Source organism: Neopelma chrysocephalum, unplaced genomic scaffold, assembly GCF_003984885.1.
Source record: "Neopelma chrysocephalum unplaced genomic scaffold, ASM398488v2 Primary Assembly neopelma1_59, whole genome shotgun sequence".
Classification (NCBI taxonomy): domain Eukaryota; kingdom Metazoa; phylum Chordata; class Aves; order Passeriformes; family Pipridae; genus Neopelma; species Neopelma chrysocephalum.
The window spans coordinates 24890835-24914191 of NW_020897714.1; the positions used below are offsets into that span (position 1 = coordinate 24890835).

General features: G+C 43.4%; 1 protein-coding gene across 2 annotated transcripts in view; it reads left to right on the top strand.

Moving 5' to 3' along the window:
* Positions 1 to 1479: 1479 nt before the first annotated feature.
* TMEM178B (transmembrane protein 178B) overlaps positions 1480 to 23357 on the top strand; it is a 231383-nt gene continuing 209505 nt past the window's right edge. The window contains exons 1-2 of one of the 2 annotated variants that reach the window (XM_027680560.1): positions 1480 to 2305; positions 2448 to 4001. In XM_027680560.1, the coding sequence (XP_027536361.1) occupies positions 3620 to 4001 (382 nt within the window). In that variant the 5' untranslated portion in view covers positions 1480 to 2305; positions 2448 to 3619. Of the gene's footprint in view, positions 4002 to 23357 lie in introns of both variants that reach the window. The other variant, XM_027680558.1, reaches the window with a different exon arrangement.

The window sequence follows — 23357 nt, forward strand, 5'->3', positions numbered from 1 at the left end:
TTGGACTGTAATCCTCATGTTTAATTAGAAAGAAATGTAGGTGTGATTACATTATATGATTTTTCCATCCCTGAATGTATCTTTGGCCAGTATCATGAGAAAAACAGCTCTTGTAGCTGGATCCTCCATTTTGCTCTTAGCCCCAGTCTCCCAGTCCTGTGTAAACTGGATATTTAGACAGAAAACAATTTTGTTTTCCCCTTCACTCTAAATAGAGAGTAAATATAGCAGACTTTTGTGCTTAAATTGAAAAATCAACAATCAGCCAAAAAATATGAATGGTAAAATTAGGTTTGTTCCCTGTTCTCATCCTTCAGCTTGGGACTTGATGCTAAAAATTGACAAACAAATCCAGGTGCACTCTCATCTCTAGGTGGGTGCAATACCAGAAACCTGTTCGTCATCTTCTCATAGGAGCCAGCAGCTTTTTGACCGCAAACCTCTAAATTTTATCTCTGAACAGACAACAAGTATGGCTGCTCCAAGCCCACTATAAAATGTAGTTCTTTTTATCTACTGACATGTAGTTGCTTGAAAAATCCAGTTATAGAAGTGGATCCATCTGTGCTGAACTATTTTTAAAGAAACCTTAGATCCTCAAATATTTGTCTTTAGTATTAACAACGAAGGGAAGTTACTGCTAAAAAAATTTAAACCAGGGCCTTGTTTCAATAAAACAATTAACTTTATCTAGAGCTTTCCAGATACAGTTCATATTCATAACATAACACTGAAATCTTGCAATAGAACTATTTCAGCAGATACAGATTACTGTAACATCTATGGTTTGGATGATTGACTTTTCTTTGTCAGTTTGATAAGCGTGCAAGGGGGTTAGAGAGTATGGTACATTTCAAACCAAAAATGGTTTAATGGGACAGATATCCTTCCGTAGCTGAAAATCCCAGTTAACCTGGGACCTGGCTTTACCAGGTAAAATGGAAGGAGTCATTTTGCCTTTTTTGATAATACAATTTGGTTTGGGGCCAAAACCCGTTATGATCCAGTCATGTGTAGGTTTTTTTCTTTTTTTTTTTCTTTTTTTCCCTGTTGCAGCTGTATTCCACAGGAAAATCCAGGTATGTATTTCTGATACACAAAGAGCTACTACATTCCACCTCTGATCTCCCCACTGGAGCAAGTATAATTTGTGTGGCTAAGGTTAAAAGCTAGCAAAATCCCAGGACTCCCCTCTTGGGGCTGATGGCTGTCACCAGCTCCAGGGCTCCAATAAAGGCTGTGCTTATTTTCAATTCAGATGACACAGCCTGGGATCCAGGGGCCAAAAGTTGGTAGGATCCAGCGTGGATGTACATTTTTACGGCGCACATCTGTGGAGAGGCATCAGGCTGTGGACTCTTTGGTGCAGTAGGAGCAACTGCATTGTTTCCTGTTCATGCTGAGGAGTTGCTGCTGTGTGGGAGCCAAATATTGGATGGGGCTAACTAGGTTCCTCTGCCAGCTCCAGGATGCTGTGGTACTCACAAATCAGGATGTGCCAGGTTCCAGAGGTTTTTGTTGCAAGCGAAATGGCCATTTTTATTTCCTTTCTAAACAATACAGTTCAGAGTATGAAGGCCTCAGTCTTCTGGATCACACAGAAGGTCTCGAATCCAGGGGTTTTTTTCAAGCTCATGCTCTGTATTATGTAGTAGGTTGGGATTTTTTTTGGTGCAGTGAGAAACAACTCTGCTTGTCTTGGACTTGGTTGACACAGTGTAAGGGCTTGTGACCAAGAATGAGCAGGATCCAGCTAAATCCAGGTTTTACATTTTCCCTTCTTAAGAAAGTAAGGCTTCGACATTTCCTGCCTGGGAAGTGGTGCAGTTTATCTTTAAGGAGGATAGAGAAATAAGAAATGAGTCTCACGTTGCATGGGTGACATCACTGGCTTTTGGCTCAGCGCTCTGTATGCTCGGTCTGTAGGCTTCGGCCAAGGCTGCAGGGCTCGGTGTTTGAACAAGGAAAGATTCCCAGGTATACAGAAGACTGGATTTGCTTTTATTTGGGTTAAAAACGGTGAAATGAGATTTCTAAAGCTTGGGGACTCCAGCTCGCCTTCTGTTGCACTTGATCTCTACAAAATGGGTGAGTTATTCCCATTAAAGAGAAAGGGAGTGAAAATTTAAGGAGAAAAAAAATATGTCTGAAAATATAACTGCTGATGCTGGGGATACGATTCCTATGAAGCTGCTGAGCTAAAAATCTCAGCTCCGACGTGGAGATCGGGCCATATGGCAGAGAAATGGTGCAGACCGAAAGCTGTTGACAACAGTTAGGGGCTGCTTTCCTCTCCCCGTGTAAGGTGTGTTGCTCCCCCACCCCACCCCCTCCGCCCCTCCGCCCCGGTTTGTTTTGGTTCGGTTTCCCCCGACCTCCCTCCCCTCCCCGCTCCTCAGCATCCTCTCCGCCAGCCGTAGCCCTGCCCGCCTGCCTTCATCTTGCAGATGGCTAACGTGCCGCCGTGTTAGGAAAACTGTGCACAACACATCCCGGCTCCGGGGACGGAGGAAGCTTTTCAGATCCCAGCGGAAGGGGGGGCAGCAGCGTGTGTGTTGTGTGTGTGTGGAAGAAGGATGCCGGGGCCGAGGGCAGCCCCCCGTGCTGCCTAGCGGGCGGAGCGCGGCCGGCGCCGGGTCCTGCCGGGCTGCGGCTGCTCCCGCCGCCTCTCCCCGGCGCGGGAGCCGGGAGGCTGCCGGAGCGCTGTCCGGGAGCGCCGGGGGAGGAAGGGAGCGCGGCGTTGGGCTGCCTGGATGAAAGCCCCGGCGAATAAAGCAGGCGAGCGAATGGCAAGGCTGGCAGAGAGAAGCCGAGCTGTTTCCGAAGCCAAGATGCCAGTGACTGTCAGCGAAGTCTGCTGAGGGAGAGACCCGTGCGTGCCCGCGTTTCCAGAGCCAGCCGGGGAGGGGATGTTTTAACCACGGTTTCAAACAGCAGCAGCAGCAGCAGCCAGCAACAACAACAGATTGCTCCCCCCTCTTGCTCCCTCCCCCTCGACCCCGCTTTAAACCCAAGCAAGTGACCGACCGTTCAGACGATGATGCTCTTGCTGAGCCGCTGACAAAGAAAAGACAAGTCACCCGTTCCTGTAAACGGGACAACTGGCTGCTTGCAAGTGGGAGATGTCAGGCTGTTGAACTTTTCTGCCCTGTGATGATGCTGTGGTGAGCTTGCTGATCTAAAAGCCATCTCTTCTGGATTTCTGAGCTGGCCAGATTGAAAGAGATTAATGGACTGATCAGCCATCAGGTTTCTTCGGGGGATACATCCCTTCAGCCCCTGCCACTCTGGTGCTCGCGGTGAGGGGAGCAGGACATCTTTGTGTAGGTGGGTCACTGGCTCGCTCCCACTGGAGGTGCAAGGCTGTGTTTCTCCTCGCCAGGTCTCCTCTGTAGAGGAGAAGAGGCAGATGAGACTCCAGGACTGCCTCCAGGGCAGAACTTTGTAGCGCTCTCAGCATCCCTCTGCAGTGTGGATGTGAGCCACGGGAGTTGGGGATGTTTGAGGCAGACTCTGCCAAGTGACACCTAACAGCTGCTCTGGAGGTTTTTGCGTGGTCTCACACCCAAGGGCTTTGCCTGTTGTGAAGATGTCCATGGTGTTTCTGTGAAGCTGAGGTATGGCTGCTGGAAGGTTACTGCTGTATGCTGGCCTGTCTTTAGCTCTGTGTGCCCTGGGCATGCTGGCTGTGGCAATCTGCTCTGACCATTGGTACGAAACTGATGCCAGGAAGCACAGAGAGAGGTGCAAGAGCATCACCACGAAGAGAAATGATCCTGGCTTCATTTATAACTCCAACAACAACCTGCCTCTCAGGGCCAGCAGGTCTAGGTTGGACCGCTGGGAAGGGAAACTCCTCTTGGCAAGAAACAGGAGGCAGATCTTTGCTATGAGCGCAGTCGACGAGTGCAACAGACAGTACAACTCGACCAACATGGGGCTCTGGAGGAAATGCCACCGACAGGGATTCGACCAGGAGCTGGAGGAGCTGATTGCCAAAGGTAAGGGCTGTTTTTTTACCAAATGAACGTGCCAGGCCCTCCTGAGATGAGCAGGGGCTGAGCAGAGCCATTTGGGCTCACAGATGAGAGCTGCTGTTTCCAGCCAAATACCTCTCCTTGCACTGAGTGAACTGGCTGGGCTGGGCATTGCTTCCAGAAGCACTGCCAGGGCAGTTTCCCATGGGGTCTCCACTGCTGAGACATGGGGTTTGGGAGCAAGAAGGCAGTGGGGGTGAGAGCAGACACACCCCAGAATGTCTCTTTCATGTCTTTCTCTCTACGCTTGATACAGTCTGCCCATCACCATGGTATCAGATTATTTTCCAAACACAAATAAAAATATTAATAAAGCAGACACTGGATTTTTTTTTTTATTTTGTTTGACCCTGGTGGCTCAGGCACAGAATATTTTATTGGAGGCTACATATGTCTGCATTTTCTGATTCCCTTACCAAATACCCCATCAGCCCTGAAATACACCATTTGCAGTGCTCACATGTAGGCTTTTTTAATTCTCAAATGGAGAGTAAACAAAGAGAAATGCTAAAGAGCAGGAGGAAACCCAGCTTGCTGTTTACACTGAGCTATGTTTTGGAATATTTTCAATATCTACAAAACCTTACATGAATTTATTAGAAAGGAATAATTTTCTCTTGGGGTGGAGGTGCATCTGTTCGCCTGTAGCATTTTTGTGCTGTCTTTTTTTTTTCTCTTTTGGTCCTTGTCTTAATTTTTCCCCCAAGGTAGTGGTTCAAGGTGATGGTCCCAAACATTTCTTTGATCCAAAGTATAGGAAGGGGACACAGGTGTAAAACCCAGCCTAAACATCCTGTTTACAGAAGATGCATGTTTTTGCAGGATGCTGAGGGTTTCAGTAAAGGATGACGGCATCTTTGCTACCCACAGCATGGTTACTCCATACTACAGGATAACATTTCCCTCCCATGGTTCTTCTGTTGCATTCAGAAGATTCCCCATTGGTTTATTTCCATCGTAGTGAAATCACTGTTTCTTACACAGTGCAGTCTTTTAAAATACTTGTCTGCTAAGTGTGTCCTCTGTCCTAAACTCCCTTGATAGCCTGCGTTAATTCCCTCTTCAAACATTACAAGTGGAATTATTGCTCAAAGCTAATTATTCACGAGGGGTGATCTTTCACACGTGTTTGCCCATGTATATGTTTTGTTCCTTATCTTTTGCAAGTGAGCGCTGGAGGTGAGTAGCATGTTACAGGTTTGAACCAAACCAGTACAAACAGATGGCATGCCAGGGAGCCTGGATCACTGGTTGGGATCCTGTCTATGTTGCTAGGGACCCTTAATATCTATCTGCTGTGTAACAACTCCTATGGAATAGATTGTTGTCTTCTGTCCCATTTGTAATGAGCGAGTGAACATGTCCAAAGCCTGTCAGCACTCAGACACCCCAGACACCCTGCTGCTGGTTTCAGTGCCAAGGGAGTCATTCCTATTCCCTGTCTAGGTGAGGATGTGTATGTGCTGGGCTGCCGTGGAGGGCTGGATCGCTCTGCCACGTGTGCTCACTGTGCTTGGGGCATAAACAAATTCAACCTTGACAGCGGGCAAACATGTCACCAGAGCTCACCTTTGGCAAATGGAGTTGCAGTTATTAGAGAGGTTTTTCATCTTGAAATAAGTGAGACTCGTTCCTCTTTCCCTGCCTGCCTTGTCCTGAGTTCAGGAATGTCCGTTTCTCCTGCCAGTAACAGCTGAAATTGCCTGACACTGGGTTATCTGTAATGGCAGCTCTGCTTAAGTGTTAACCATAGAGAAAATGTGACAAATCAAGCTGAGGTGGTTAATTGCAGGAGAAGGTGGTCTTTGAAAGAGCCTGCTGCAATTTGTGTGTGTTCCTGTGCGTATATGAGCGTGTGAATGAGTGTGTGTTTAGTGAACCAACTCTAAATATCCAGCATTCAGCTGGTATCAAGGGATTCCCGGGCTCAGGTGTAGTGGGTGTTCCTGCACACACGCTCCTGGACATACGTGTCTGCAGGTGGCCAGGGAGCCACTTCAAAGAGTCACTGCCCCAAGGTCAGAAGTGTAACTTGTGCACAAAAGGGAGGTATGTGCAAATACGGGTGTGTGTCACTCCTTGCCTTCTTTAAAGGTCCTTTGATACACATTTAGCAGAGTTCATTGTACACTGAGAGAAATGTTAAAGGAGGGAGACTCTGAACACTGAACACCAAAATTTTAGTTCATTTGATGGCCTTTCTGCAGTGAGGATCTGCCTATACTATAGCTCTCAGCTATGATGAAGAGTCACACACAAAAGCTATAGAGGTGTGTGTTCCTTTGGCACCTCCAGATTAAAACATAGAAAAGCAAATATAATGGCAGTTTGATAAAATAAAGTGTTTGACTTGCTCAGAAATAAAAATGGAGATTTTTTTTTTTTACGATCCTCATTTACATGATGAAAGTGAAGTAAGTGTTGTTGCTGTCCAGTGCTGAGAACAGCTGTGAGTTCAAAACAAGGCAGGTATTCCAGGTTCATCCCAACATCATCTGTCATGGAAGTAAAAACTAGAAGTAGTTTTTACTTCCATGACAGATACTTGTCTGGGAGTTAAAGGTTGCAGGGGTGGGTGCTGGGGGAGAGTATGCCCTGTGCAGGTGAAAAGGGCTGCAGATATTCTCTACCTGTAGTAATCAAATAACCTGACTGGGATACATATTTCTCCACAGATAAAATTCTCTCTCTCTCTCTCACTCTCTCTCTCTTTGAGCTCCAGGGCAAATACCTTATAAAAGAGGATGTTTAACTCTCCTTCCTCTCTTAGTTTAACCTAGCACACCTCTTCCTGAACTAGATAAACTAATGCAGATTCTGGCCTCAAATATAGGGTGTAATGCTATAGGTAAGTGAATGTAAATTTTATTAAGCGTTTTGGATTGTGTTTGTTTATTTGTTTTTAAAGCTGGACAGAATCTGTGATCCATTTATTTTAAAACAGATCCTACGTTTTTCCCTAGGCAAAACTTTCAGTATTGAGAATGGTAGATTTGTCTATCAAAGGATAACAAAAAATGGTCATTAAGAGCCTAACTAGCTTTGCAAATACCCTGCAGTTATTCTGCTTATGAACTCTGCTGAAATTATTACAAGCTATAGGCAATGACTTGTGGCAGGATCAGGCACTGTGGTACTTGGTAGTATTCTGATACCAGTGATTTTAAAAACCAGTTCTGCTCCTAATAGGCTGTGTCACTTCTGTAATTCTATTCTGTATTTTTTAATTTTTAATTTTTACTTTCTGGGAAATAAACCAAGACCTTTAGGTTGGATTTTGCTAGATAAACTGGAGATCTGTTACTTTAGGTTTCTTTTACATAGATATAATAGACACTCCTGCATATAAAAAAATAGTTGGTCCTTTTTATATTTCTCCTATACTTTTTTTACATTTTCATCGAACCCATGTGCATACTTCAAAATAATACAATTAGGTAAATACGCAGTGAATTAAAGGAGATTGTCACAAGTAAACATAACCAGGGAGAGGCAGGCAAGCATGAGATGAGACCAAAGGCCTGAAGGATATTCTAAAGCTGCATCAAAATTAGGCAGTTAATTTGTTCTCTTTGTCATCATGGCAAAAAAAAATCAAACCAGAAACAACAGAAATTACAGTCAATAAAGAAATTATTGGAGTTGAACATGCAAACTGATGTTCTTCCTCACCTGAATAGTCTTTATTTCTGGGAATGGACAACTTGGACTGAGGGAAAACACTCTGGTACAGAAGAACCAGTCAAAAAGAAAGAGCTAACAGAGCTGTTCCTCTGCTTTCGCATCTCATCAAGTTTTTTAGCATCTCAGGACCAGAGTTTCACTCCTGATCCCTAAAGCCTTGCAGAGTCAGGAAATGCTGGCTCTGGGATTGTTCAGCACAATACTTTAAGCTTCTTCCAATTTTCAGGTGTTTGTCCAGGCTTCTCCACAAACTAAATAGCCCTGCTGCTTAACGCCTCTTTGAACATGGTGTTCACTATATCCTATTAGGTCCACTGTTTGCCTGTTAACCACGGAATTTCTAGCAAAAGCAACAATCCCTCACCCTAGCAACCACTCCCAGAGAACCAACCGCCTCCACCACTAAGCAAGCAGAGAGCTGGAATGCAGGTAAGTGTCCATTTGTGGATGGGAGAAGGCAGACTTTATGTCCTGCTTTGGCAACCAGCAGCTCACCACTCCTTGTATACGACTTGTAGTGACCCAGAAAGAAGAACGGGAAGGCACAGAGACTGTCTGCATCCTGTGGCAATGTTGCTCAGATGCTTTCCCGCAGTAGTTGAGAGGAGAACAAGAAAGCAAAAAAAGGAATTACATCATTTAATTATAAAGATACAATAAAGTAGATGAAGAAGTTGCACAATAACCAGAGTCTGTTCCATTTAGACAATTACTACTCAGAGGACCTTTCATCTTGCCTTTGGAAGGCTGCCAGTTAAACCTGACTGGATGGGCTCTGCTGTCTGCCATTGGAATCCAATTTATTTAAAAAAATAGAATTTACAATGACCTTATTATTTCAACCCTCCTTTTACCTTCCTTCTTCCCCCGAGATCCGTGGAATTCATAGTAAATCCTATTTTTTAAAACATTTTATTGTGAGTATACTTAGCCCATGTCACCACTGAAAAAAAAAAACCCCTAAGTAATTCCTGTGCAGCCTACCTCCACCTCAAATAATATGCAAGATTTCTGGGATGAAAGCATTCTCTGTTTTGGTTTGTCAGATACAACTGAGGAAGAAAGGCTTAGCAGGACTACTCCAGCCGTCACTAGGGGTTATTTATACACAAATGGAAAAGCCTGAAGAGAGGCTACTTGCAGCTATCTCTAGGACTGAAATGATTTATTTTTGTAAAACTGCTTGCAATAGTTTGTGATGCTCTGGATTGGACTTTTGAAATGAAGTGGGTTTGCCAGGTAAATTAGGACAGCCATTTTTTCATGTATCCTTCATACACTGAAGAATCCAAAGGCTTTGTTTAAAATCTGTGCTTGAAATCTCAACAGTTCTCCAAATGATCACATTATAACAGGGACTTTATTGAAGTCTTGATTTTGATCCTAGTGAAGTCAATAGTAAATGTTTTATTGAACGTGGTGATGCAGCAAGTTCAGGCATTTAGTGTTTCCTTTGAGGTTAAAATTGTCCCTGGGTAGGAAGGCCAGTGCAAGGTCTGTGCTCCCTCCTGTCACAGCTGGAGTTCTCCTGGAGGCATCCAGTGAAATTTAAGCAGTAGACAGCATTTGAGTTGAATCTTAGGCTATCTAGGTATTCAGCCTTTGCAGGTTTTTTGATGCCATAATTATTCTTATTCTGTGGATGTAAGACTGGAACTCAAATAACTGAGATATGGCAAAAACATCCTCTTGTTCAGGGATTTTCTAAAATCATCTAGTGGATGAAATCACTGGTTCACACATGTGAGTTCCAAGAGGATTTGGTCGATCATATTTTGAATAAGCAATTTTAATATTTTTATTGCATCAAATTTAAATAGCAATTCATTAAAAAGTTTCTTTACCACAAGTAATGAGGACCTGACACATTCCTCTGACACATCTGAGATAATTAGTTTGATAATATATATCTGCTAAAAATACTAAGAACATATATGTAATTTAACAGAGCCGTTACTGTTTTTAATCATGCTTTTTTAAAGGGCAAATTTCAATCAAGCTGTTGGCTTTCAAGCAAAATTGCCAGTGAAGACAAATGGAAATTTTGCCTGAGTAAAAATGATGGGATCATGCCCTTCTCAAGAGAAACTGATATTTGCAGAGCTGCCTTCAGGACTGCATGCCTAATTCGTGTTCATTTAATTGGACATCCAAATCCCTTCGAGAAATCTCAGCATTTTTATCCTTTCTAACTATTGCTAAAAAATTTTCTCAGAGTGTGGAGGAAAGATTTAGTAAGTGTGCAGATGTGTTCTGTTCACTGTAAAGACAAAAATTTGAAGGATTATTTTGCTTAAATAGAGATGAAACGGTCTGAACTATTTTGTCGTCTCCCGCAATAAAAAATCCACATTAATATTTCTTTTTTGTATTGAAAAAGTATTTCTGTGCATTCAGAAAAACTTTAAGAGGGAAATGAGTTCATTAACTATTGCAGAACCAATAAAAAAGAAGCCTTTATATTTTGTAGGTTTTGCAAAAATAATGATGATCGTTTATAATGTGAGTTACTTAATGGCTCATTGCTCACAAAGTGTTGCTGGAACCCTTGACTACACATTCACCTCTTTAAGAGCAAAAGAAAGAAATGAGATGGTGTTTCTTAGTATTTAAGGAATAAATAAATAAAAAAAAGTTGATTCTGGAATCCAAGTGCCCTTAACAGATCATTTGGAATAGGATCCATTTAAAAGAAAAGAAAATACTCCAACGCACTTTCTCTGCAGGAGAGGAATCAGACTAAAAAATGGAAATTTCTCCATTTTCTTTCTCATAAAGCCTAATTCTTCCATAAATAAATATTCAGAACTGCCCAGCTGAGCCTGCTGAAATCATAATCCTTTGTAGATAACTACCAGAATAGATGAAAGAAAGGTAGTACTGCAGTTAGGGCAGGGGCTTACAAAGCCAGAATTCAGTCCACAGTCTTTCTTCATGACCTGAGGCAAGTGACTAAATCTCTCATACCTCAGCTCAGTAGCAGTATAATAGGGATTTCGTTCACTATTATTAATACCAGTTAGCGTCCTACCCTCGGATTTATGAGCCTTAATCATGGATCAGAAATCATGGATCAGAAAAACGTCCCTGTCCTTCTGACATGTGGCTGCGCTTTAAATATTGGCGAGTAACGCAGCTCTGTGAGGCAGTACAGGGAGACTACAAAGTAATTATGTTCAGCGTGAGCAGTAGTGGTTTTAGAACACAAGGAGACAAACCATGTTTCTGTAAGCACCACAAAACGTGGGATTCCTACAGGAGTTGTAAAGAGGGATAATGAATAAAAAGTGCGGATGTTTACAGGATGGTCTTCCAAAGACTGAGGGATGGCACCAGAAAAATCATGAGTCGTGTCTGCTTGAAAAATTGATAAGTAGGTGATGGGGATTGACCTCTTTGGTTGACTGTAGGAAGAAGGTGACATTTCCTTAATGAAGACAAGTAGATTACACTAATGAGTAGATATGGGGACAGCGGTCTACAGCTGCTAAGAGAAATGGCGTGATCAGAGTGATGTGTTAGCAAAATGATATTTCTAGCAGCATCCTAAATGGATATAGGGAGGGCAAGATCACATTTGTAAAGGTCAGAAAAAGAAATATTGAAGTAATAAAGGCATGAGGTGATGAGAGCCTGGATGGTGAAAGAATGTGCAAACCTTAGACATCCCTGGATCTATGTACGTAATGAGAGATACGAGATGAAGATGTTGCTTCAGTTCTTGACCAGAACAACAAGGAAAGTAATAGCGTTGTCTGTGATGATCAAGAGGGGGATTGCTGAAGAAAACATATATTAAAGAAGGAAGAAGAGCACTAGGAGCTCTGTTTTAGTTATGATAAGCTGAGTTTGATATATGTATGTCTATAAGGGAGTATTAGAGATGCTGCGGGTATGGACCTAGAGAGACAAGTTTGTATTAGAGGAGTGAGCCTGGAAATTGCTACATGGAGTTCATAGGGGAATCCATGTTTGTGATAGAAATTATCAAGGAATAAAATACGGAAAGAGAAGAGCCCAATGAACTTCCAACAGAGCTGAGAGAAGTATCTTCTGGAGGGCAGGCGAAAGGAACAGATTCAAAAGTGGTGCAAGAGAAGTGAGTAATGTCATGGTAACTGAAGAAAGACACCACTTCAGGTTAAAGCAGCATAGGAGACTACTGCAGGTAGCTAATATGTTGCAGCAGATGAGAACAGAGCATTCACACTGTGCTGAAAGTTGCTCAGTACGTTAAGTAGAGATTTTGGCAGCAGCAGTTGCAAGGGAGAGGAAGCTGCACTGAACTAGTGGGGAGGACTCCAGGCAGTGTTTGTAACTGGCATATTCAGAGAGTTTGGTGATGAAAGGGAGGATAGGAAAAGACATGGCATTTATAGAGGAAAATAAATGTTTTAAGATGAATGGTGTTTGTGTTATGAGAGTAAAGAGACAGAGGGGCGTGAGAGGTCAAGGGGAAGACAGCACAAGAATGTCCATAGGGAAAGGCAGGAGGTAGGGTAAGACTGGCTAAGTGGCAAATAAAAGAAAGGAAGAGAGCCATGTAGCAGTTTTTTCATCTGTAGGAGAGAAGAATGAAGAAGGAGTTGTAGGAGGGGAAGAGGAAGCAGAAGGCAAAGCTGCTGGAAGAAGAAGATCATAGTTTGTCATTTTTCTCCTGGAAAAACTGGGTGAAATCCTGTGTAACAGCTGAAGTAGGGACTGAGGAGGCGGGAGGGTCTGAGGAACGAGCCAAATGTGGCAAAGAGGTGATTGTGACTGTGAGTCTGAGATTTAACTGTGCTGAGCTGGAGTAGTAGGTCTAGGACACAAACAGAACTGAATGGGGAAACAATGCGTTTATAGTGGAGAAAGTTAACCAGGCATTAGGGATGCTCTGCTGTGTGAGACGTAGCAGAGACCAACTGGTGTGGATCAGCTGGGATTTGGGGTAGCAGGGCAGGAACAGCTAGAGAATGCAGGGCAGGAGTTCTGTGAATGAAAGGATGCAGCGTGGATAACATCAGCATGTGGAGAAAGGAAAGGAAAGATAAAGAGGGTGATAAAAGACCAAGAACAGGCAAGAAGTACTTAATACTGATCATCTAAGGTGACAAAAAGGCCAAGAAAGCTTAATTTGAAGGAGGTGGCCAGTGGCTGTTGAAGAAAGAGTCCAGGGGATGGTCCAAGCCGTGGAGCAGAAAGATGGGGGGAAAGCACAGGGTCTGGTATGAAGCCCTGCCTTTTTGGTGACTGATAGGATCAAACAGAGTTTTAGACTGAACAGAGGAGACATTAAAACACAAAGCTTAAAGGGCAGAGAGGTCACTACTACTGACTCTTCTATGATACAAGTTTATCGTGGGTAACCTTACAGAGATGTCAGCATAGCTCTCTCGAGCAGAATTCAGCAAGTTTGTCCAATGTTTGAAACAACTGTTCTACAGTCTCAGTTTGAACCTGCAGTGAAGATAAACAAATAAAATTTTAGCATTAATTAAGGATATTTTCCACTAAGTGGTGTGTCTGTGTGCATGTGTAGAAAGGTATTTGCACAGCTGGGGGCTTTTTTGGAAAAGGTTTTTGCATCCTGTTTTACCTCCATTCCAGTTACATTCTGCAAGTAACAGTGTCACAATCTCTCAAATAAATGCTAGACCAGCTAGGAAGCCTTGAGTTAGAAATAACTTAGACCCTGTGGCAGTCTAGTGCATGCCAACTACTGCTCTGCTGGGCTCATGGTGAGATTTCTCCTTACTGAGTGGCCTGCTATGGTCTGTGCCCACTTCTGTTTCTGACTTCAGTGGATGTAACATCAGAACAAGCTGCAGTAACCTGAAGTGCTTTGGCGATGACAGAGAAGTGGGAAAACCATCACTCATGTCCCCTTAAAGCAGAGCTGGGAGGATTTTTCCAGTATCCCCACCTGCTTTTTTTCAGCAGTTCTACCTCAGTCATCTCTGGAGGGACTCTGCACTCAGTGCTGAGAAGGAAACTATTATGTTGGTGATTATCAGCATCTCTTGTCAGATAGTAGGAAATGCACTCAGGCTTTGAAACTGCTTCATCCCACTTCTGTTCCTTGTAAGTAAGTGTCTTGTGCCCTGTGATTCTTTTGTTTCTTATCATAAGCATGCAAGCTGAAACACCATATAGGAATGGAGGTGCCAAGGATGTCCCATGTATACAGTAGTGTGGATCCTGTTAAGATATCCCACCAGATCGGGTGAAAGACACTGAAAATCTCTTGTCACAGCCTTTATTTAATTCTGAGACCTTTTGTTGGTTTTGAGTTTTAACAGCAGACATTTGAAAAGAGCTTCCTAAGTGTATTTCTAGACTTTCTAATAGGATGAAACAGTTATGCTAATTTTATTGGATAACAAAAGCTACTTGAAAAGATCTTTCTGCCTCAATACGAATGTATGATTCTTGTCTCTGTGTCTTTGTGTTTCCATTAATCAGTGCATATCTTCGAATATGCAAAAGAGCTTTTATAATGTAGATACCTTTTCTTTCTGCCCAGCGGTCATTTAATGATAGAAATATTATAACAAAACCAAACAAACCAAAAAAAGAAAAACATTTTTCAGATGTTAAGAGTATAGATTAGGGTCATGAGACGGACTTTGAAGAGGTGATGCTGATTTATGGTAGCTGATGATCCAGGTGCATTGGGTTGTGTTAGGTACTTAAGTGGTTCCCATTAAGAGAGTATCTGAGTACTGTACTTCTTGATCTTTAACCATAAAGGATTTTGAAGAGTGGAATTATCCCTGTTTTACACAGAGGACAGTTGCTCAACAATCCAAATATCCTGCAGGACAAAAGTTCACATTGGAAAAAAAATTCTCTTTGTTAGTCCCTAACCACATGAGCTGGTGTTTTGTGTTAAATTTCATCCCTTTTGTATTCACTAGTCCTCAAAATTGCCCAGTTCTGCTCATATGATATTCCATAAAGGTTAAAGAGATGGGGAGGAGTGTTATGGTGATCAGAGAGACAAAGGAGCCAGCCAACAGGAACAGGGCAAATGGAAAAACTCAAATAGCTTAATGGGCTCAAATTGGGAAGTTGGATAATTTCCATCTCAGACTTCTGAAAGATGTGACATTGCAAATCCAGTAAAAAGGATTTTCAATAAATCTGTCTAATTAGGGTGGTACATTAGGAATGAAAAGTAGCAAATCTATATTTAAAGAAAGGAGCAAAAGTTATCTGGGCCACAGTGGACCTTTTAGTTTGATCATAATAATACCAATAATACTGTTTAAAGTAAGTTCTAAAGGAAAGATTAATTAAATGCATGGGGGAAAAATGAAATCAACATGCAACATATGTTTTCCTATTTGAACTGTGCCAAACTACCGTGCTATATTTTGCTAGGAAAATAACTGGGGTTTGAGATAAGGAAATGCCTTAGACCTAAGTTATCAGGATTTTGGTAAAGGATTTTATATTCTTCCCCTAAGGAACTGGGTTATTTCAATGTTAAGGTAATTAGTACACAATTTACTGTGTGTTTAAGGAACTGACCAAAGGAAAGCAAAAAGTGCTGAGATAGGGAGTATCAAGATAAAGGTCAACAGTAGAGTTCCTGAAGAAGGTGACCGACCTTTTTTAATAGTATCATTAGTGATGCTGGAGCAGGGTCTGTAAGAGGAGGTGACAGCTCTCACTGGGCTGGGCACAAAGGAATGAACTTAGAACATTTGCTGCTGACCCAAGAATGAGACACTGCTAAGAGAAAGAAGTCCTGGAATATTACATACAAGGAACTGGGCAATGTTGAGGACTAGGTGACAGGAAAGTTGTGAAATTTCTTTCAGTGTGAACTTTTGGTCCTGGAGAACATGTTTACATTGTTGAGTAAATACCTTCCGTGTTGAAGATTGGAATTCTGGTCTTCCAGACATCCAGCCTATGAGGAGATTTGGGCTCAGATGCCTTTCTCCTTGGCCAGATACTGCAGGGGGTTTCCTTTCAGGGTGGGAAAGGTGCATACCTGAATCTCACCCTCAGCTCAGTTGGGATGTAGCCACACCTTAGTGGAGACAAGGGGTTCATTAAGGTGCACATATCTTGAAGTGCAGAGAGAGAGCAGCAGAACCATGGCCAGAAGAAAGGAGGATGTGATTGAAGAACAGAGCTAGCTGGATATTTCAAGAAGAGAAATGTTAAAGTCATGGGCAAGGTGTAAATCAAGCCTTCTCTGTTACAATCTTTGCAATTCTCATCAACTACCTGTGAGAAAGATGAATTCCAAGCAGGCCTGGAGTGGGATTACTAGTGTAAGAAAAGTAATGAAAGATCTATTTTACAAATAGAATTGTTATCCAGAAGACAAGGAGTTAAACACAGGAGAGGGGGAAGATGTGTTTAAGCTAAGGATGACATTAGCAGGGAAAACTCTGTGTGTGAGGGCCATGAATACAGGTAGGCTAGAAGTTGTGCTGAAGTGGGTCTCTGGAAAGAGCAATGAGGCCACAGCACTTAAAACAGGTTTTTGGAACCATTACACGTGCCAATGGTTCATCTGGCTTGGAGGTATCACCGAGGTTAAGTCAGCCTACTCCCTGTGTCAAAACTGCTTCTGGAAAGAAAAAAGACAGGTTATTGTCATGGGAGACTCTCTCCTGAGAGACACAGAAGTCCCCATGTGCAGACTGGACCCAATTCTTAGGAATGCCTGCTGCCTCCCCGAGGCTCAGGTTAAAGATGTGAAGACAAAGCTTCCTGCCCTGTTACAGCCCTCGCATGATTATCCATTATGGATTTTTCAGGTGAGCAAGTGAAGTTGCAACATGAAGTCCAAAGAGAGACTTCAGGGCCTTGGAATAACTGGTTAAGGGATTGGGAGCACAAATAGTGTTCTCCTCTCTCCTTCCAGTTGACACAAGGGCTAGTGATGTCTCAGAAAGAGAGATTATGACTTTTGGAAAAAGGGGCAGGCAACTCCTTAGGACTACAAAGATGTTGTGAGGTTATGCAGTGAGGAAATTGGAAGGGCCAAAGCCCAACTAGAATGACTTGATGATCTTAAAGGTCTTTTCCATCCTAAACATTTCTATGATTCTATGACACACTTGCCTTGCAATGCTATGCAAGAAAAATGAACACAGTCCTTTGTAGTGCTATGTCCTTGTGAAACGTGCCATAGGATGGTGAAGGATTAATTTATTATTACTATTAATTCCTCTTTTTTCTTACCGGAGGAAGAGCATATTCAGCTCTGTATCAAGCAGGACCTGATGGAAGAGTGTTTGTCACCAGCCTGCCTGATACCAGCCACAGGTGTCTGGTGAGAGGGAAGAGACCTAAGGCAAATCCAGCTGCACCATCCCAGCTGCTTTGTCTCATTCAGATCTGAGCCTGACTTTGCTTCCTTCCTGTGACAACCCCCCACATCCAGGAAGGACTGGAGATGTGGACTCTGTGCACTTAATGCACACTTCAGCCAGCTTTCCTTTAGATAATGTAGTTAATAGGGACTTTGTTTCCTGGCTCCCTCATCTGCTTTCCATTTCAGATTGCCTTAGCTCAACAACAGCAAAGGGCTGTTAGATTCTCAGCTATTTGTATGCGTAAGCCAGGAGAATGTAGAACCTTCAGCTTCTTCATTAAAATAGTTTATATAAAATAAAAGAGAATTTGCGTACTATATTTAAACGTTTGAAATGGCTGGCAGCAGCGGAATTAAACTCTTATTTGCACATATTTAAATTACCATGAGATATGTGTTTCAGTTCACAAAACGTTCAGCCATTTGGCTGGTGATGCTGGGTGAGTTTTTGTATAGCGGGAAGGATTTTGTCCCAAGATCCACCAGCTTATGAAGGCTAAAGGCACCCACTCTGGGCTTTGTTCAGTTGTGTGTGCAGCAGCAGACCACAATTCTCAAAAATCTCGTTGGGAAAAGTCTTACAGAGAACATAAAGGCTCCACAGCACTAAAAGTAGGAAAGCATCATCTGGGATAGCCTTTTTGGGCTATAGTTAAGCACTCAGAAAAGGTGGAAGCCCGGTTGCATCAGTGTGGAGCAAGACAAGCTGGGATCTCTGCCTGTCTGGAAGTTCAGAGAACCTTATCTGAGAGTCAAAGTAGCAAAGCTGCCTTCTGCATTACTGGAAGAAACTGTTACCCAGCTCTGTGCCTTGGTACCTGGAGAAGGAGGGTTGTATCTATAGTGGATCAGAGAAGGAATTTTCGTTTTTTACTTCTATTGAGGAATGACCACAGTGTTATGAAAGCATCCCCCCCTTCTGCTTGAAGTGAACTGTACAGGGTGGTGGCAGAAACCAAGGGAGGGAGACTGGACATTGATGGCATTGCCTCTATGGGCATGTCACATATGTGGGAGCAGCTGGGTGTGAGATCCTCTGCCTGTGTGCTGAGATGTGTGATTGTGAGACAGATGCTTTTTAGAAGACATGTATCTATGGCAGAGGGGCTCTACAGTAAGCCACTATACACTGCTTAGGGTTTAGAACAAGGGCAGAGAAAAGTGGTTTTCTTTACTCCTTTATGTAGACTTGAGCCATCCTTTTTCCATGAAATAATATTTTGTGTCCAAGAGCAAAAAGGCATCCTTTTCACCTAGTGTCCTGAGGAGCCTCCGATTTTCAAATGCTATTCCTTGTAATTCATTGATTGTGGTGGGAAGGGTAGTCACAGACTCCTGGAAGTGGCATCAGCTTTGTGGGGATGAGAGCAGGACACAACTGTCTCACTGATCACTCTATAAGGTCTGTGTTTCTTAGTGATGAAGTGACTGCCGAGTGGGGTTGTGCACTGTCTTGGCCTTGAGACTTGGAAACTTCTGTGTGGAGAAAGCACGGGGACTTGTTTCATGCAGGTTTTTAAACAGGAGGTTTCATGGGGAAAAGTGTGACAAGTGTCTTCAAGGGAAGGAGGGAGAGGCTACTTGAATGGTTGGAGGGAGGAAAGGTGTCTGTCTGTGTAAGGTCTGGCCTCACACTGACAGTGATGGTGCTACAGGGCCATCTGCTTCTTCCCCAATCTTTCCGTCTTGTCCCTGCAGTTAGGAACCGTGTTCTGTCCTTACTGGTGTCCCCTGCACTCTGTGCCACACCAGAACTTGTGGCACATCTTTCCCCCACTTGTTCATCAGTTATTGTTAGCATCCTGCCTGTGGCACAGCAACTAATTGCATTGTCAATGCCTTCAAATGAAGAAGCAGCAGCAGGGGCAGATGAACTCCTCAGCACCAAAGCCATCTTTGCCTGTGCATCACTCCAAGAGTACAAGTACAAAGAGAGAGAAAGGGGAAAGAAGCAGGACTTAGTGGAAAGTTGCCTGCAGTGCTGAGGCATGGGCAGGTCTAAAGGCCCAAGCTCCGCTTCACCTGCAGCCATCCTTTCTTTCATCTGAGGGGTCATGGTGTCCATTTGATGGTGTTACCGAGGTGTAGTTTTTGGCAGACAGCATTAGGATTGTGGGTAGAGCCCTTCCCAAATCTTCGTTCGCGAAGCCTAGCCATGATGATTAGGATAACTGTAATAACATATCTTCTTTAAAGATTTTTCTTCCTTTGAAGAAGGAATTTGGCATTTTGGGAGTTCCTGAACCTGAAATTTGAGGTTACCTGCACTTGATTGCTGTGGTTGGGTGGTGCATTGTACCTGTCACGTAGAAAATTAAGTTGGTTGAATGTTCATCTTGGGCACGTGAGTTAGGCACTGAAATGCGTCCTCTGAGGACTAAGACTTTTCAGGCTACTTGTGATAATGTTTATTGCCATGTCTTTAGGGTCCATGTTTTGAAATGAGATCCAACTGTCCAGCTCTCAGAGGGCACAAATCGCCCCATTTCTATCCATCCTGGTGGCAATTTACACCATAGGACTTGGTCCTAACACTTAGGGATCAGATATAAGCACTTCTCCATGCATTCCAACACTTTCTTTCCAGGGTTTTGGTCTGTGCTAAGTGCATTTTGACTTGCACCACTCCTCTAGAGCAGGAGCTTGTCATTGTGCATGGCTTTGGAAGAGGCCACAGAAACTTTATGTTAGATTTGGTGGAGCTTGGTTGGTGAGTGGGTGTCAGGGTCATGCACCCAGGACCCTGTCAATGTGCCAATGAATTAACCAGGGCCATCAGGGTCCACAGACTGGGCTGCCTGTAATGGTGCAATTTCACATCCATAACATTTATCACAGAACTCACCCCTTCAGGCAGGTCAGTGCTCCTGAGTTTAAGTTTTAATTTGAGTGAGAAAGTTTCGGTCTCTCTCAGCTATGGCAATGACCTTCAAAGCTGACATCACAGTTTAGGCATCTGGTGCACAGATATTTGAACCAGAAGGTAGAAGGAACATGTAAAAATATGGATGTGAATAGAGGAAATACGTCAGGAGTACTCCCTATAATCCTTAACAGTTTCTTTTACTGTCAGGCTGTTTGGTTTCAAAGGCTAATATCAATTATTTTTCCTTTGTTTCTAAGGGCCTGGGAGCTGAGAAGTGACTCCTCTGACATTTCAGTATATTGCTGTAAAGAATATGAAGAAGGTTTTCACATGAAACATGTAAGAGCCAGAGTTTACCCATCACAGATGCCAACCTGGTTTCTAAGGATTTAAAAAGGCCTAGTGTCTGTCACGGTGTTTTGTTTGATATTTTTCTGTTGATATATTGTCTTTGTAGCTTTTTCATCTGCTAATTAATGTATGGCTGAATATACTGGTCTTTCAGCTGTGCTTGAGCTTTATGCTAGATGCAGTACTTTGTTTTTTCATGATTCTTATGGTTGTATTTAAATGTTTAGAAAGATAAGTCAGAAATATGTTTGCAGCTCTCATGGCTTAAGGAAACTTTACTGAAGGGAACCAGGGGAAAGCAGAGGTGCAGTGGTGCCTGAGCACTCAGGCAGCCTGGAAAAACGACTTGACAAGGTGATCATTGGCATCTGCCATTCATTTCACCAGAGCATTACATTTCAAGCCAGGAGGTGACAATTCAACTTCAGTGATGAAGGGGAGGTCAGTGTGGGGTTGAAACCACTGGGACTGAAAGCTTGGAGCTGTGGAGAAAAGAAAATGGTGGCAAAATTAGAGGAAATTTACACAAAGAGAGAAGGGCAAGAGAAGAAGAGAATGGAAGCACCGGTAAGGAGAGACAGAAGTGGCTAGAAGGGGATCAGGTCTTGTTGAGTATGAAGGCCAGGCCTTGAACAAATATTGAAATGACAGAAGGTACATAAAGACCATGTTTCCCCTTTGGCTGTTAGCAAACTGTTCACTGACAGCCTGTTTGTGAAATGTATGGGCAGATCCTGAATTCCAGTCTTGTCTGTGAACCAGATTTGCTGTGAGATTTTTCTGTCAAAGGTGCATTTGGGTCCTTGCTGTAGTAGGGGCAGGACAAGGGTATATCTGTGACCAACCTTTTGAATCTTAAAAGGGTAATTTCAGCTGCCACTTATGTCATTGCAGAGCCTCCTTGGGGGCAAGTCTTCCAGCAGAGCACTGTTGATCAAGTTTTCCTCCAGAAACTGAAGCAGGAGCCAGAGTCCTTTGGAAAGCCCTACATATAAATATCTTGTTTAGTTAGTCTAATAAAGGTATTACTAACAGTGCTGCTTGGAGGATTTATTGGGGGATTTCACTAAGACAGTGTTAGCAGTGGAATTATAGTCATTCTCTGGTAAGACCTTGTCAATGCGAGAGAAAATAACATTGATCCAATCAGAGATGTTTTACAGGATCAATGTAATATTCCTTTGCATAATCACAACTGAAGGATTATGGGCCTGTGCGGGGAGTGATGAAGGATCACTTGACAGATCACAGCCTCATTTGTTCTCATCATTTTAACTGGTGAAGTACGGGCAGTTTTTAAAAGTGTGCATCTATATCCCTGTGTCTTAAATACATCAGAGCTCTTCTGGGGCACAGGCATTATATATTCAGTCTATTGCTTTTAGACAATATTTTGGGCTGCATACGTTTTTCATCGCTGAGCCCTACTGAAGCATCTTGGTATGACCTTGAGACAATTCCCTCTGCAATCCAGGAAACCGATGTAGACGAAATGGGAAATGAGGCTCTGAGTAGGGCAGGGAGGAGGAGAAGACAAATCAATATACAGCATGAGCCTTATAACCCAAACATCATAAGGGACTCAGAATAAGTTTGTCTGACTGAGCTTTTGGATAGTGAAGCAATTCCTCCAAGGGGATAGGAGCATTGCAGACGACAGTGAATTCAGGAGGCTCAAGAGCATACTGTGGTATGCTGAGAATATTTTATCCTCAAACAAGTCCTCCTCATTGTTTACACTATTATCTTTGCATTTTTTCAAGATCCCAGGACTGCTCTATTGCTTTAATGACAGCTTTGTCACGCATTGTGGAAGGCCTAAATCCCTCTACTGGCTGCAGTTTCTCAGATATTCCCTCAGCTTTAGTGAGGCTTCTTCTGCTGGGGAAGAGAAGCAGTGTGTTTGATAGCTTCACCACATTTGACTGACTGGTTCCTTTGGATGTGCACGTACATCTCAGTGAAGGATAGAAGGGGAAGATGGTGGCTGAGGTGCAGAGCAGTGGCTCAGCTCACTGATAATATCAAGTGCCGTTCAAACTCCAATCTTGTGGTTTCAGATGACTTCAACTGCAGGGCTGCAAAAGTTATTTGGGGAAGAAAAAACAGCTATTACAAGTGACATTTAAAATTAGGTGGGACACAGCTCTCGTGAAAATACAGCAGGCATTAGCTTGTTTCCATCGGGGCGAGGACAGATAACTGAACATGTCCTGTCTGCCCTCCTGGGCAGAGTGTAGCCTGTATCAAAGCATACAGCTTTGCTAGGAGACTGTGACTAGCACAGAACATCTGTACAGAAGAGTATGTGAGAGGATGCAGGAGCCTTTTGGAATTAATCTCTTCAAACAAGTTCAGGCCAGGGACAAACCCCCCAGGAGTCTGTGGTCTTTGCAGCTTTGCCTTGCACCAAGAAGCATGGGATGGGGAGGAGCCAAGGAGGTTACAGAGCAATACAGACAGGTTGTAGCCTCCAGGCAGCACCAGTGCCTGGCAAAGCCACCTTGCTGACCTTGTCCGTGGAGGCTCATGTTTGGCAATGCAGGTCTTCCACAGCCATCACTGTGGGGCGATTTATGGAAGAAGACTGGTTTGACAGCTCTGCCTTGCTCTGCCCGCTGCCTCCTGTGCCCTGTGGCACGTGGTGGGGAAGCAGCCACCCATCCCCTTCTTGTGCACACTGTGACTCCCTGCACTGCTACACCTGTGTGGGCTCTTGCTGCCTGTGGGGAACTGCTCCTGCTTTGCTGATGGCCATTTCCATACAACCTGAGTAACTGCCTGTAAGCCCTGGAACGTTGCCGTGGGTCTGGCACTGTGGGTGGCACCAACACGACAAAACTTGGCTTGGGTTGCCAAAATCATTAAGTGAGAGTAACTGTGGTGCTGTTTTATTTTTTTTCCTTGCTACCTGGAATAATCAGTGATCAGATTGCTTCTACAAAATGCAGCACCAGGAAGTAATGGGTGATAGTAATCACTTACTGTATCAGCTCTGGCCACCGCAGCCCTTGGATGAATGTATATCCTTGCAATCCACGGCTGCCTGTCTGTTGTTCTTGCAGTGAGCCCTGTAGAAAATCCATATTAAAATGAG